The sequence below is a fragment of the Cervus canadensis genome, chromosome 14 (genome assembly GCF_019320065.1).
Source record: "Cervus canadensis isolate Bull #8, Minnesota chromosome 14, ASM1932006v1, whole genome shotgun sequence".
Lineage (NCBI taxonomy): Eukaryota > Metazoa > Chordata > Mammalia > Artiodactyla > Cervidae > Cervus > Cervus canadensis.
The window spans coordinates 42,867,606-42,884,744 of NC_057399.1; the positions used below are offsets into that span (position 1 = coordinate 42,867,606).

The 17,139-nt window shown below is 33.5% G+C and overlaps 1 protein-coding gene across 1 annotated transcript in view; it reads left to right on the forward strand.

Moving 5' to 3' along the window:
• The window catches only part of CCDC171 (coiled-coil domain containing 171), a 322,272-nt gene that overhangs the window by 187,466 nt on the left and 117,667 nt on the right, over window positions 1-17,139 (forward strand). Inside the window, 2 exon segments of the mRNA XM_043486967.1 lie at window positions 6,174-6,319; window positions 8,362-8,416. Coding sequence (XP_043342902.1) covers window positions 6,174-6,319; window positions 8,362-8,416 — 201 coding nt within the window.

The following is a 17,139-nucleotide window of genomic DNA, read 5'->3' on the forward strand; positions in this document are numbered from 1 at the left end:
GCTGGGACAACATAGAGGCCGTGTAAGAGTTGGTTTTATTAGAGCAGCATCATGGTGGTTGTCACCTGCAGCTAGTTTCTGTCTCCTAAGGTCTGTCGTGCGGCCAAGAGCAGTTTGTTTTATATTCTGAGAAGACATTACTGCCACGTTACTGCTTACATGCTGTGCGTCACAGTAAATCTAGCTGCCACTTGCCTCTGCTTTTCTGAGTGTATTTTCCGGTTGAGAAGGCTCTCGTAATTCTCTTTATTATCCTCCCTTTTTTTTTTTTTTGTCATTTAAAGTGTCTTAACAATTTCTCTACCAGTTTACCTCATTATTATCTAACACACTTCGTCTCCCAGAGTTTTGTAGTACTCTGTGAGGCATGGAACAAATGGTGTTAAATATGTTTTGAACACTTTTATGAGGTTCTTTTCCTTTCCACTATATTTTACTACTGATCATTTTCAGTGAGTTTACTGGACAGGATTAACTTTTTTCCTTTTATACTGATGGAATTTAGGAGGATGTTTTCAAAGGAACATGTGGAAATGTGGTGCCAATAGTCATAAAGCATACAGCAAAACATTATAGCATACTTTGAAATTTTGAAGGTGAATTTTCACTGCTTGTCTGCTCCATTTTTTGAAAATCATCTACCATATGGTCTTCTATTAAAGTGACTTTTTTACATCTTTTTGTTGATGTTATTTTACCTTTTTCAAGTGTGATAGAAATACTTTAAACAATTTATGAATGTTTATATAATGCTTGTGTGTAAAGGATGATGATGTAAAATTAAAATAGAAACTCATAAGTTGCTATAGAGAGATTTAAAGAAGACTGTGTAATAACACTACATGTAGAAGTCTAAGTGTTATATTAATTATGCATATTAAATTTATGTAGCCTTTTACAGTTTATAGGACACTTTGACATCTGTGTCTTACTAGACATGTGAGTTCTAATAACGGCTATTATTTATTTGTTCCCAAAGTGGGTAAGTTATTTGATCTTTAGCTTTGGTTTATTAACATCACCTATGTTTTGCATCAGTTTATTATTAGAAAATATTAGAAGATAATGTCCTTAAGAAGATAACTTAAAACTGCAGAACTTTTAATACAAATTATCCATATAAAATGTAGAATACCCAAACTAAAATTTATTCATATATTAATTTTACTACATACCAACATCTTTTACTATTATATACTTATTGTAAATTCTCTAGTTGCTTATCTCACAGATTTTCAAGCTTTATTATAAAATATGTCATTCTTTAGTTTCATCCCTAACTTGTGTACCCAATTATAAATCTGGTGGTTGTATCATTTTAAATTTATACTTTTTGTGGCAGTCTGCATAGTTTGACCCACCCAACAGCTAACTAATTCTTGATTAATATGATTTTCTTGTGGTCATATTATAATGGTAGGGCAGAAGACGGTGCTGTTTCTTTTTCCAACATGAGTTTTAATGCCTTGAGATATTTTACCTAACTCATCACAAATCTAGGAATGTTTATTCCAAAATTACAGTGGGACAGTAGTACAATTTTAGAAAAAAATGTTACAGATGTTCTTTTCTTTACCTAGGAAATGTAGCTTTGTTCTTTTTAACACTTGTGTTGTTGTCTGGTCTTACATTTTGTATGACTAACTTTTCTACCAAATTGAAAAAGCCATTAGCTTTTAGTCTGTAGAAATGTGGATCCATAGATATTTCCCATTAGACAAAAGAAAATCTATGAAAGTGAAATCTCCTGGGGCTTGGTCTTCATAGCTGGAGTAATGGTCTAAGGCAGAACAGTAGTGTACTTATGAGAAAGAGCTATGTTAGATGATTCCCTTAACATCCAGGAATAATAGTTGGAGATTTTTGTACATTCTTTCAGGTAACTAACTTTTGTACTAAATACCACATTTATTAATCAAGTATTCTAATTCAGGGAATTCGTGTTATAAATGTTATACTTTTGAAACTGTTAATGAACAAAATTTAAACTCTGTATATCTTGTGTCATTTAAAATTAGAGCTAGCTGTGAGGTAATGAGATATACTATATTTAGGTTGCCCTATTGTTTTGATAAGTTTTTTTTTTTTTTTAAAGAACTTCTCTTCAAAAAAGACCTCCATTGGTGATGGTTGCACAACTTTGTTAATATAATAAAACCCACTTAATTTTGCACTTTAAAAGTGTGAATTATGTGGCTTGTGAATTATATCTCAATAAAGATGGTATTAAACATTCCACTGTATAAAATGTTTTCATAGGTGCAAAGTAATAGAATTTCAATTTATATTCACAATTAATTTTTTAAAAATTGTTAAGTGTAATAAATGTTTATAACTTTAGAAGTAAGTATGAAATTATGTATGACTTAAGAAAATGATTTGTGTTCTTATTTAGTGGTAACATTTTGATTATAGAAACTTCAGAAACTGTAGATAAGAAAACAGACTTTTGAAAAACATGTTGGTATTTTAATATTCACATCTCCTATATTCTGCCCCTGAGCTTTCTCTGTACTTAACTACTTCATTGGTATCCATACTTACCCTGCCATCTTTCATTAGTGACACATTGCTTTTCATCACCATCTTAGGAAAATAGCTAGATATAAAAATATCTTATAATAGTATTTTAGTGAAAGCATTGGCTTTTCCCTCTGGACTATGAGAGGTATACGTGAGCAATGACATCATTATCTTAAAAGAAATACAATAAATATCTTGCATAATAGCTTTTGAAATACAGTCAGCTTGGGATTCTGTTGTAAATAGTTGCTTTAAAACACTTTGGGTTTAAAGTGAAAACTCAGAATGTTTGATAAATAATATTGCAGCATTGGTTCTTGTCTAGGTGATATTTTTCCTTTTAAACTTTTGTTATATTTAGCATTAACTTTCTAATAGCTAGAATTGTTCACAATGTAGTTTAAAGATAAATGCAGTATCAGGCTTTGAATTTTTCTTTTTTTTTTTGTAAATATTAAGACCTGAGTACAAAATGAGGGCTGTATTGTGGATTAAGTGAAATATCTCAAGGCTGTGCTGTTCTGATAACTGAACCTGAAGTGACCTTTCTCAGACACAATTACAGAGCTGTATGTTTTTCCTTTAATTTCATCAGGGGTTTAATTAGTATACAAATAAAACTTCCCTTATCTTCCTTTCTACCTAATTGGCTTGTCTTCGCTTATATATGAAGTATGTGAAAGTGGGCTGTAATTAGGGTGACCGTGTTAACCTCTTTTCCTCAAATGTACTGTTGCCTAAAGGCCTCAAGGCCTAAAAACAGTGCTTTGGATTATTGCTTTGCAATCACGATGGTTGTCCCATAGGTTTTCTCATGAGCAGAAGGGCTTTGGGTGCTGCAGGTTCCCACTGCTTAACAGGATCTTCATTCTTCTCCCCACTAAATGTTTATTGATTATCTTGCTGTTCCAGGCTCAGCCTCCAACAACTTAATATCAGGCGACAGTCAAGAGAGTTCTCCACGTAATTAGAGTTGAGCATTGGGGGAACAATTAGGAGCAGAGTTATTAAACTTGATTTATCCTATTCTCTCCTGAACAGTTTCTTGGATATCAGAACATCACACTTTCACAATCTACCCGGTAGAGAAATTAGTGGCTAACCTGCTGCTTATCATTGTTGCCTTGCTGCCCAGAGGCACACCTTCTTGGTTTGAGTCCTTCGGTTGGAAATATTAGAGTCTGTGAAGTTTATCATGGGTTTTAATTAGATAAATCTGAACAGGAGTAAAGAAAAGCTGAACTTCAAACTTTATATGTATCTATAATATATTTTATAAATGGTGTAAATACATATGTGTATGTCATATATATATGTACACACACATATACATATGTTTTTCTTTTTTACAAGCTCAGTGTTAGGGTTTTTAAGGATTCTACTTTTGCCATCAAAGGCAAAAATGTGGATATCAGTAAAAAGACATACTACTGCATTGTGATCTTCCTCAGCTCTTTAAAATGAGACTCCTGTGTCCATAAGTTATATAAACGATTATTCTCTTTTCAAAAACCGTTATCTCTTCATTTTTACACTAAAGAAGTATGATTCATACCACTTTATTTCTGCCATTTTTTGTTTGTTGTCTGTAGGTTTAGTCTTAGAGTAAACTATTCAGCTGTACCTCTGACGTAGTGAGAGCTTTAGGAGACTTTGGTGGCTCCCTGACCTTGCACCTGAGAGAAGGAGATGAAAGCTAATGGAAACTGGTAGATTTAGATATACAGTGGAGATTCTAATTCCATGAGTTATATCTTCTTTGGAAGGGTATCATAGAATTGCTGAAAAGTCAAGTGTGGTTTTATAGTGATTTTAAGGTCATGGGTTCCCTTAGATTGGACCAGTGAGCTTCACTCTGGACAAGACTGGAATCAATATCCTGAACGTCCCTCACAAATATACACCTCTAGTCATAAGAATTACTGAGCAAGAGAATTTGAATGGATTGGCACATTCTATTATTTCAGTTGGAAAAAGAACTCAAGCTTTATGTGTAACTGGTGGTGGATCATTAATTTTATCTTCACATCTGAAAAATAGCATTTTTTTTATTACCTGAAAGATGTCAGAAATATTGACTTTAAAAGGACTCAAGTGGGTTTTATTTTTTTAAAGAAAGAAATCTCATGATACTTCAGTGCCTTTAAATATCTTAACATTGGCACAGACTAAGTAGGTTTAGCACGGCTTTTCAAATTTCTTTTTTGTTGTCTTTTAAAAGTTGGCTTGAATCAGTGACTACTTCCAAAGTGGGATATTCTTGAAGATCTGTTACTACTAAAGATTTTAAATAAAACATAATGTCTAAAAAGTAATCATAGTTTGCTTATTTTTAGTTTATGACTTGTATTTGTCTGACAGCATGCAGCTTGACTGTTTGAAAAGTAAAATACTGAATTAAAATTTTTTTTTAGTGTTTAAAAATACCTTATTGGTTTTGCTTTCAATTCACAGTGTTTATAGAGTGAATTAATTGTTTTAGCCCCATGCAGGCAGCTTGAGTTTTTTATTTTATTGTGAGTGCATTAAAATAATACTATTAGAACAGTTTTAAACATGAAATTACTGCATTTTGGTTGTTCTTTACTGGGTATTTGAAGCATGGTTGTGAATGTTAATGTGTGGCTAAACTCTTAGAAAAAAGCAAAAATATGTGTATACATTCAATTATATAGCTCAGTGTCCAACAAACTTAATGGAAAAATTGGTTGATAAGCTCATATTCTAGAAATTTCATAGGCAGAGGAATGAGCAGATTTTCAATGCTAAGAGATCCTCTGATCCCTATATTGTTTTACATCCTAGAGTTTAAAATAAGAAAATGCTCCTTTAACTTACAAGTTTCTAAAACCTTTAGCCTTAGTTCCAAGATGAAGTTGTACTCTTGTATCTTGAAACTTGTCCTAAGTGAATATTTCAGATTAAAGCACATAGCAAAACAAACATCAATCAACAAATTTTGTACTTCTCTGACTAGGAAAATATTTATGGACTGTTTTTATAATAACAAATGCAAGTATTATTTATAACTCTCTGTTGAAATGTTGATCAGGTTTGTGTTATCTCTGACATGAGAGTTTTTTTTTTAATGGGAAATGAGTAAATTTTATTTTGGAATCCAGTTTGTTCTTTCACCGAGATGTATATAGCAATCTGTTACAGATGCATTTATAAAGATAGCAGTGATGGTTTTAAATCTTGGGTTCCCCATTCTCTTATTGGTATCCTAATCCACTTTCCTCTCAGTCACACACACACTTTGGCCATATGATAGTTCTTGCACAGATTCTAAATTTCATGTGCGTTTTCCATTGAGATCTTTATTTTTTGTCATTAAAGGAAAATGTAACCTGAGGTTTTTAATAATCAGATATTTTTACCAAGAAAAGAATGCATTCGCCTTGTAGTATTTTAAAAAATAAAATAGAGTTGTATTTTGCAGCTAAACATTTTTCCGAACCTTCTCACTTCTATCATTTCTATTTAGCACGTATGTAAAATTTTTGCCAAAAATTTGTTAAACCTTGATGTGTAATGACCCAAGTCTACTTCTCAGTCAGTCCGTATCTTTCTTTGTTTAATAGCCTATGGCATAAATTGAAGTTAATTATCGGGGCTGACAAGTAACTCTGTTTTCTGTCTGCTTGCAGAGTCTCTCCGAGGCAAAGATGGAGCTGAGAAGAAAAGATCAATCTCTGCGTCAGCTCAATAGACATCTTACCCAGCTGGAGCAGGACAAGCGTCGACTGGAGGAGAACATCCATGATGCAGAGAGTGCCCTCCGCATGGCAGCCAAGTGAGCATTTGGACCTTAGGGAGATCACTTAAAACAGACAAAAGATCAATTCTTACTTTCATGCTCTGGGTTTTAGCCCTGGATAATACAGTGTTAGAAAACAAAAGTACAGCTGTCTCTCTTTGAAATTCTCTGATATATCCTCAAAAAGAGAAAACTCTTAACTCAACATACTAAATGTATATTTTATTGAGAAACCTTAGAAAAGAATAAGTTTCTGTATAACCACTGATGTTGTATATTTTAGGCTCTGTTGTAGTGTTAACTTGTTTGAAACCAGATTTTCATTAACATATGACTCTTAACCTATAAGACACTTTATTCTAAAGTTTTGAGTAGCTTCTGTATCATATATTTGTCAACCCTTTCTGTCCCATTGCCTTCCAAATTTGCTTCTGCATATATTATAATATTCTAATATTGCAAGTCATATTTTCATAAAGAAATGTTAGTATATAATCAACATGTATATTATAGCATTTTTTAAGTGCAGTAAAAGCATACTGATCATGGAAAATTCTTTTAATTTTATGGCTGTATATTCAAATATGTTAAATACAGAAAATTAGGCAGTTTTCAGAGTGGGCAACTATGTAAATGTGATAGGAGTGTTTTTCGTTTTACCAGGTAATCAAGTTCACATACACTGTGAAGTTCAAATTGAACAGTTCTCTTGGGTATTTTTATTTGTTCCCCACATCAAATTTCATGGAGTACTTTAAGACAACCCTTTTTACAAACTGCATGACTTAAAGAAAATCTATTTATAGGTTAAAGAAACATCTAATTTTAATACACTCACTGTTTCTAAATTTGAAAAATTCTTGATTCCTGTACTTGCAAGTACGCAACACACAGGTATACACATGTGTGTATGTGTATATATATATTTTTACAAATATGTAAATACAACTTAAAAATGTTTGGAGACAAACTCTGTTCTTAAGCATAGCATGAAATATGAATGTAGTCTATAAACTAAATCACAAAACAAGCAGTTTGCAATCCTAGAATATCCACAGCTTTGTCAGATGGCTTGGGATATTGCTCACACATAATGAAAAAAATGAGTTTACACAGCGCCACGATATTGGCATGTTTGAATACCCACCAGTACATATTTGAATAATTATAAAGCTCTATAACACTGTGCTACCATATTGGGTATATGTAATTGTCATTTTTTAAAAATATAAGTCTGACTGAATCAGTTTTTTGCTGTCATTTTTCAGTTGGTTTTCTCATGTCAAATGAGAATCGTAGCATGGGTAATTTTTAGTATGTCTTAGAGCATTGAAAATTCGAAGATTAATGAAAACAAGATTATAAAACCTCTAGATTCATATTGCATCTTCACAATACTACTGGTAATTCAGGAATTTGTCGTGTCTGAGATCTGTGACCATGGGCACATATTCTTAATAACACTAAAAAAGCTAATTTGAAATTTGGAGAGCTAATACATTATTTATAGTTTTTAATTTGTAATTCACCATTAAAATTTTGTTTCAGCATTTCCATCTAAACTTTTAATTTCATCGTAAAAGCTAAGTTCAATATACAAGGCTAGAGAAGAGAATAGTAAATTTGCATATTTCTAGTCAAGGCCATAAAGGGTTTTTGTGTAATTATTATAGCACAAAAAACCTGTCAAAGGGAAAATATTATTGTGCATAGTATGGCCATTTATATCCACCATTAATATTTCTAAAGTCTTTTTCATTAGAAGCTAAAAGAATGCAAGTTTAACCTTTTCAACACATTGTATATCAATTATGTAATCATGATTTCTTTTTTCACTCTTTTTTTAACTTTGAAGATATTCATAAGGTTTTTCTCACCTCTTAATTTATGGCAGGCAATATAACTGAAGAGTTAAATATGAAAATATACCAGTGAATATGGTTGGGTTTTACACTTTTAGAAGGAGTACAGTGAAAACCAACCCTTATTTTTCAGTAACAGTGACTTAACACTAAAATGAATGACAGTTACTGTAGGGTTTGGGTTTTACTAATACCTAATCTTTATTTTGTTTCTAGAGACAAAGAATGTGTTGCTAGTCATATGAGAACAGTAGAAAATATGCTTCATAAGGTACTATAATTTTTCTTCAATATTGTTCAGCTTGTATTATGATACAGTTCTCCTGGTCATTAATTTTATCAATATTAACTACAAAGTACTTTGATTCATTTTGTAGCTTTCTTTAGAAATAAGTTAACAAAAGGATCCTTTCAAATGACTGAAAATTTGTATTGGACAATGCTATATTGCATGACTTTTTTCAGAATTCACTTTATGTACTTGATGAAACTATGAAAATAGTGGTTTCTCCAAACTAGTATAATTGCACTTGAGTTGTTTGTGGTCTTTGCTCACTGAATTAGAGGTGATTAAGGTATCATCATGTCTCATTATGATAAAATGTTTGAACACACTGTCCCAAGTGGTGCTAGTGGTAAAGAACCTGCGTGCCAATACAGGAGATGTAAGAAACACCGGTTTGCTCCTTGGGTCAGGAAGATCCCCTGGAGGAGGAAATGGCAACCACTCCAGTATTCTTGCCTGGGAAATCCCATGGACAGAGGAGCCTGGTGAGCTATATAGTCCATGGGGCTGCCAAGAGTCAGACATGACTGAAGTAACTTAGCACATCGTCCCTCTCAGCACTCTTAAACCTACTATCCTATTTACATATACGCATATATGTAGAGAGAGACATCATATATTGGTTAGAAAAAAATCTAACCAAAATATCTTTTTTCCTACAAACCTAAATTTCAGATTTCTAGCATATTTGGATTTGATGTGATCATATTTAAACTATACTAACTGGCTAAATATTTTAAACCAGAAGGAGGAGAATTCATAGTTTCAAATATTTTGTTTTTTCAGTATATGGTGAGACTTTGGATAGGAAAAATAAATTATGTCATGTACATGGCATATCTTTCTATAGCAGTTAATATTGCCTTTGAAACCCAATTGTTTGTCATCTCCTCAGACAGAGGAAAATAATGTTGGATAGCAGCTGTCTTGGACGTGGACTTTGACATCAGACAAAACCCATCACCAGTGTGAAATCTAAATGTCATACCTTACTTTTTGTTGTGAGAATGGCAAAATATATCTTTAAGTATGATAAAGACTGATTGCAACAGGACAGTTATAATCATGGAGTTCTTCATTTCCAGTTCTTTTGATTTTTAACATATAGAAAGAAAGATGTCTGTAGAATTGGCCTACAACCACTGTAGTTTTACTTTTGCTATATGGCTTTCCCCCCCTTTAGATGTTATAGTTATTTTGCAAATTTCTGTACATATAGTGATTTTAAATTACAATTACTCTTCAAGCTTGACATGAAATTTTAGGAAAGGCTAACTGATTATTGGACTAATTCTGTTTTCTACAAAGTGTGGGAGAGAACAAATGGGTGATAAGGAGGAGACCCAGCGGGTCGTTTCTGAAGTTCTCAGGGAGGTGCAGCCCATCTGTCTTCAGGCCAGAGCTTGCAGGTTTATTCTTCTGGCCACTGTGGGCTGTCTAGTGCATTGTATTTCTTGGAGAAGCTAAGAGTAGTACAGAAGGAGGGTTTGGGCTATCCCATTGTGTGGTAAAAATGATTGTGGTTACATCCAAGCTCTTTAGCACAGTTTACTGTACATAGTCAAGTAACATAGCTATTCAGATTTTTTAGGCACATATTTTTCAAGGTATGCACCAAGTTTTCTGGAATAAAAATAATTTTTAACCTGATGAATTGAATTTTAATACTAACTTCTAACACAAGAATCAAATAAAAAGAACTTTCATGTAGAAATTATTTTCTTGTACTTTAAATAACTTAAACTAAACATAATTGCTTTTAAGAGAAGCTATTATTTTTATGGTATTTGTTCATTTTTAAATTTGATACATTCAACTTTTCAAATACTAAAACTGTATTATGCACAGCAGTTGACTGTTTATGATTTTTAAAACCCTATTTGGGACTGACACTAGTATTAAATAAAGAAGGCCCATCATTCTTATTTAAAAGCATATATTTTTTCAAAGAAATAGAAATTTTTATTTTAATTGAATTTAAATATATTTAATTTATGACTGTTTTAAATGTATACCAGAAGCTAACTTTTTATTAGGAAACCTTTTTGGACTAATTTCAAGTTATTGGGGTTAAGAAAATTAGGACAAAGATATACAAATTATTACAACTTTTCATGATGTGTATTTTTTAATACACACTTCTGTTTAGTTGAATTCTGAACTACTTTTTGTATTTTGGAAAAACCATAACTATTGAAAGTTAAAAGAAATCACTATTTAAACCATTAAAAAATGTACAATTTGGTGGCTTTCAATATATGTATAATGCTATTCAACAATCACAAATATCTAATCTAGAGTATTTTTATCATCCCCAAAAGAAACCCAGTACCATTAAGTAGTCACTTCTATACCCCCTTAGCCTATTCTGCTATTGTCTTTTGACTCTTTTGTCAGTGTCCTTTGATGAACAAAAGTTTTTAACTTTGATGAAGTCCAGGTTTTTTCTTTTGTTGATCATGTTTGGTCTCATATCTAAGAATGCATTGCCAAATCCAAGGTTGTGAAGATTTCCCCCTAAGTTTACTTCAGAGATTTTTATAGTCTTAACTCTTACACTTAGGTCTTTGCTCCACACTGAGTTAATTCTTACATATGGTGTGATGCAAGGATCCAGCTTCATTCTTTTCCATGGATGTCCAATTGTCCCAACACCCCATGTATTAAAAAGACTGTTCTTTCCCACCATTAGTAACCTTAGTACTCTTAGTGAAAATCATTTTACAACAGATGAATAAGTTTATTGCTGGAATCTCAATTCTATTCCATTGATATTTGTACTCATCTTTATATCACTGCCACACTGTTTTGATCACTGTAGCTTTGTAGTAAATTTTGAAATCTAGAAATGTGAGTCTTCCAACTTTATTATTTTCTCAAGATTGATTTGACTTTTCAGGGTGCCATGTAATTCCATATGAATTTTAGGATCATTTTTCAATTTTTTAAAATTTTTAAACATTTTATTTTGTATTGATGAACTGATGAACAATATTGTGATGGTCAGGTGAACAGTGAGGGTACCCAGCCATACATATACATGTATCCATTCTCCCCCAAACTGCCTTCCCCACCCCATTCAGCCTGAAAAAGACAGTTGGAATTTTAGTAGTGATTCAATTAGATTTACTAGATCAAATTTGGGGAGAATTGCTGTCTTAAGTCTTGCAATTCATGACATGAGATGTCTTCCCATTTATTTAAATCTCTAATTTCTTTCAACAGTGTTTTATAGTTTTCAGTGTACAAGTTTTGTCCCTTGTTTGAATTTATTCCTCATTATTCTATCCATTGAAATGCTGTTGTAAATGAAATTATTTTTAAATTCACTTCTTGGTTCTTAATTGCTAGTGTATGGAAATATAGCTGATTTTGTGTATTGGCCTTGTATACAGCAACTTTGCTGAATTTATTAGCTCAAATAATTTTTTGTGTGGATTCTTTATGATTTTCTATATATAAGATTATGATATCTATAAATAAAAGATAGTTTTACTTACTTCTTTCTAATTTGGGTGTCCTTTCTTTCTTTCTTCTTTTCCTTTCCTCCCCACTCCTTTCCTTTCCTTTCTTTTTTTAAATCTAATTGTCTGTCTAGAACTTGCAGTCCTAGCCATAAGATAATGTGATGACAGCAGATGTCCTTGTATGTTGTTCCTGATCTTATAGGGAAGGCTTTTGGTTTTGCATCATTAAATATGATGTTACATCTATTTTTTTCATAGATGTCCTGCATGAGAGTGAGGAAATGTTTTTCTGTTTCTAGTTTTTTGAAGTTTTCTCATCGTGAAAGAGTGTTGTTATTTTTGTAAAAGGCTCTTTCTGCCTCAAATTAGATAATCTTTTTTACTTTCAACCTTCATTCTTTTAATGTTGTGTACTATATAGATTGGCTTACATATGCTAAACCACCTTTGCATTTCTGGTGTAAATAGCACTTCATTATGTAGAGTATAATCATTTGACTGTACTGCTGCATTTGGCTTCCTAGTATTTTTTGAGGATTTTTGCATCTGTGATCGTAAGGAATATTGGTCTGTAGTTTTCCCATGATATCACTGTCTGACTTTGGTTTCAGTGTAATACTGTCCTCATAGAATGAGTTAAGATGTAGCCTCTCCACTTCAATTTTTTGGAAGAGTTTGAAAAAGTTTGGTGTTAATTGTTTAAACTTTTGGTAGATTTTACCAGTAAAGTATGGTCTGGTGATTTTCTTTGTTGAAAGTTTTTTGATTACTGATTCAATCTCTTTCCCTGTAATCAGTTCAGTTCAGTTGCTCAGTCGTGTCTGACTCTGTAACCCCAAGGACTGTAGCACGCCAGGCTTCCCTGTCCATCACCAACTCCCGGAGCTTGCTCAAACTCATGTCCATCGAGTCAGTGATGCCATCCAACCATCTCATCCTCTGTCGTCCCCTTCTCCTCCTGCCTTCAATCTTTCCCAGAATCAGGGTCTTTTCCAATGAGTCAGTTCTTCACATCAGGTGGCCAAAATATTGGAGTTTCAGCTTCAGCATTAGTCCTTACAATGAATATTCAGGACTGATTTCCTTTAGGATCTGGTTGGATCTCCTTGCAGTCCAAGGGGCTCTCAAGAATCTTCTCTGACACCACAGTTCAAAAGCATCAATTCTTCGGCACTCAACTCTCACATGCATACGTGACTGCTGGAAAAACCATAGCTTTAACTAGATGGACCTTTGTTGGCAAGGTAATATCTCTGCTTTTTAATATGCTGTCTAGGTTGGTCATAGCTTTTCTCCCAAGGAGCAAGCATCTTTTGATTTCATGGCTGCAGTCACCATCTGCAGTGATTTTGGAGCACAAGGAAATAAAGTCTGTTTCTGTTTCCATTGTTTCCCCATCTATTTGCCATGAAGTGATGGGACTGGATGCCATGATCTTCGTTTTTTGCACGTTGAGTTTTAAACCAGCTTTTTCTCTCTCCTCTTTCACTTCATCAAGACGCTCTTTAGTTTCTCTTCACTTTCTGCCATAAGGGTAGTGTCATCTGCGTATCTGAGGTTACTGATAGAAGTTAAATAAGCAGGGTGACAATATACAGCCTTGACGTACTCCTTTCCCAATTTTGAACCAGTCTGTTGTTCCACGTCTGATTCTAACTGTTGCTTCTTGACCTGCATAATCAGTAAAGCAGAAGTAGATGTTCTTCTGGAATTCTCTTGCTTTTCCCTTATAATAGATCTATACAAGTTTTATTTTTGAGTCAGTTTTGATAGTTCATGTGTTTCTAGGAATTTGTCTTTTTCATCTAGGTTATCTAATTTATTGACACAAAGTTGTTCATTTTCTTAGAATTGTTTATTTCTCCAAATCAGTAGTAATGTTCTATTTTTATTCCTAATTTTAGTAATTTGTTAATCTTTCTTTTCTTAGTGAGTCTAGTTCAGGTTTGTCAATTTTGTTGATCTCTTCAAGGGATCAGATTTGATTTTCTTGATTTGCTCTATTATTTTTCTATTCTCTCCTGTATTTATCTATGCTCACATCTTTATTATTTCCTCCCTTTTGTTTGCTTTGGGTTTAGTTTGTTCTTCTTTTTCCACTTCCCTTAGATGGAAGCTTGGATTATTGATTTGAGACCGTTCTTCTTTAATGCAGGCATTTAAGCTGTAAATTTCTCTGTGAGCACAACTGTCACTGCTTTCTACAAGTTTGGTTATGTGGTGTTTTTGTTTATATTAAAGTATTAATATTTTATAATTTTTCTGTGATTTCTTCCTTGACTTATTCATTGTTTAAGAGTGTTTTTTTTTCTATACCTTCCCTCACCCTTTACGTTTTTTTAAAAATTTTTATTTATTTTTATTTGGAGGATAATTGCTTTACAATATTGTGTTGATTTCTGCCGTGTATCAGCATGAATCGGCCATAGGTACACATATGTCCCCTCCCTTTTGAACCTCCCTTCCACCTCCCACTCCATCCTACCCCTCTCGCTTGTCACAGAGCACCAGATTTGAGCTCCCTGCATCATAAGAGTAGGTTGTTTAATTGCCAAAACATTTGGACGTTTTCCAAATATCTTTTTGCTGTTTAGTTTTAAGTTAATTCTGTATGGTTTGCAGTGGTTTATAATTATTGTTTTATGTTGCTATCTTTTAAATCATATAGGAAAAAGGAGTTATAAATAAAAAATAGATGAATACAGACTTTTATATTTACATATGCAGTTTCCTTTACTGATATTCTTAATTTCTTCTTGTTGATTTGAATTACAGTCTAATGTCCTTTCATTTCAGACTGAAGGACTCCCTTTAACCTTTCTTCTGGGCAGGGCTGGTGGTAAAGAACACTCTCAGCTTTTTGTTTGACTTGGAATGGCTTACTTTCTCCTTCATTTTGGAAGAATATTTTTGTTGGATATAGAATTTTTGATTGACAGTTCATTTTTTTCCAGCATTTTGGAATATGTCAACTCCAAAATTTCTCTTCAGTTCCTTTTTATACTTCATATCTATTTATATTTCTCATTTTTGAAGAAGTTATTCTCATGGTTTTCCTTTGGTTCTTTGTACATGGTTTCCTTTAACGTTTTAAAGCACATTTGAAATAATTGATTTAAAGTCATTGTATGATAAATGCAATATCTAGGCTTCCCCAGGAACAGTTCCTATTAATTTCTGTTTTTCTTATGTATGGGCCATACTTTATTTTCTTGCATACTTTATAGTTTTTTGTTGAAAAGTGGGTATTTTGAATATTTGTGTGATCACACTCATTTGCTCAGTCTTGTCTGGCTCTTTGCAGCCCTTTGGACTTTAGCCCATCAGGCTCTTCTGTCTATGGGATTTTTCAGGCAAGAATCCTGAAGTGGGTTGCCATTTCCCTTCTCCAGGAGATCTTCCCACTGAGGAACCAAACTCTCATCTCCTGCATCGCAGATTGATTCTTTACTGCTGAGCTCTCGGAGAATGTTGCAGATGACCACTCTGGAACTCAAATGCCCTCCCACTGCAGCCCTCGCGTTTGTTGCTGCCGCTCACTGTAGTATAGTAGCTTCTGTTTGCTTAGTGACTTGCTTAATAGCAAAATTCAGGTGCTTTTTCTTGATAGATTTTTCCTGGCTACAGTAAACTTTCAGTTAGTTTTCAGAGGTCTGAAAAAGTTGATTCTGACACATTTCCCCAGTTTATTCACTGCCTTGTGGAGGCACTGGCCTTTGGGGTTCTCCACTCCGACATTTTTGCTAGAATCTCTTGCTGATATGGTGTACTTTTATTTTCCTAATAATTTTACCAGTAGGCTTTTAATATTACTGATAATATATCCTCTCATGAATTGAAAATTTAAAAAAATTAAGAGGCCTCCAACCATAGTTAAATATTTCTATTGTGAGGAAAAGAAGGAGAATACAATCATTGTATTAAAATAAGTTTCAGGATGGAGTGATGACTACATGGATAGAATAGCGCTATAGATAGATCTTTACCATCTGAGCCACCAGGGAAGCCCATGGATAGGATAGTGTCTGGATTATTTAGGGTTAGGTGTGAGAAAATTTAGTTCTGTTAGTATTTATTGGATAGTAATAGAGAGATATCTTGGTTTACTATAGGTGGGGGTGAAAGTAAGTTGACATCATTATATTTGGAGTGTGGGGAAGAACTGAACATTTTTTTGTAGTCTTTTTAAAATTGTTATTGAATTAGCAGAATGGCTGAATTCTTGAAGCTTTTAGAGATTGCTGAGTCCTTCAAGTTTGGGAGAATTAACAAAAGTGTTTCCTATGTATGATCACAGTGTACTATGAACTGTAAAATTACCTTTGAACTTTTATGATCAGTGTCAGATGCCTTTTGAATAAAACGGCTGAAAGATAAAAGAGGAGGTCACAATTCAGAAACCTCGAAAGACTTGAAATACCTTGAATCTATAAATCCTGTAAAGTTATAAGGCTGAAATGACACTAGACCAATGACTAGGAAGTCACAAGAGGTTTTTTTTTTTTTTTTTTTTTTTATGATATTCTTGGATCTGCTTGTGTAATAAAGTCTTATCTATCAAATTCTCTAGATCAGAATACTGGAGTATGTAGCTTCTCCCTTCTCCAGGGGATCTTCCCAACCCAGGGATTGAACCCAGTTCTGCATTGTGGGCAGATTCTTTACCAGCTGAGCCACAAGGGAAGCCCAAGAATACTAGAGTGGGTAGCATATCCCTTCTCCAGCGAATCTTCCCAACCCAAGAATCTAACCTGGTCTCCTGCATTGCAGGTGGATTCTTTACCAACTGAGCTATCAGGGAAGCCTTAAAACACAGTATTTACTATAAATAATAGTTGAGTCCTAATGGTTGTCTCCTTGTAATATCTGAGTCCTACAAATGCTTTCTCTATTTATTTTTTCTTTTTATTTTTTTATTGAAGGGTAATTTCTATACAGAATTTTGCTGTTTTCTGTCAAACCTCAACATGAATCAGCTGTAGGTATACATATATCCCCTCCCGTTTGAACCTTCCTCCCATCTCCCTCCCCATCCCAGCCCTCTAGGTTGAAACAGATCCCCTGTTTGAGTTTCCTGAGCCATACAGCAAATTCCTGTTGGCTATCTGTTTTACATATGGTAATGTAAGTTTCCATGTTACTCTTTCCATACATCTCACCCTGTCCTCCCCTCTCCACATGTCCATAAGTCTATTCTCTATGCCTGTTTCTCCATTCCTGCCCTGTAAATGCATTCTTCAG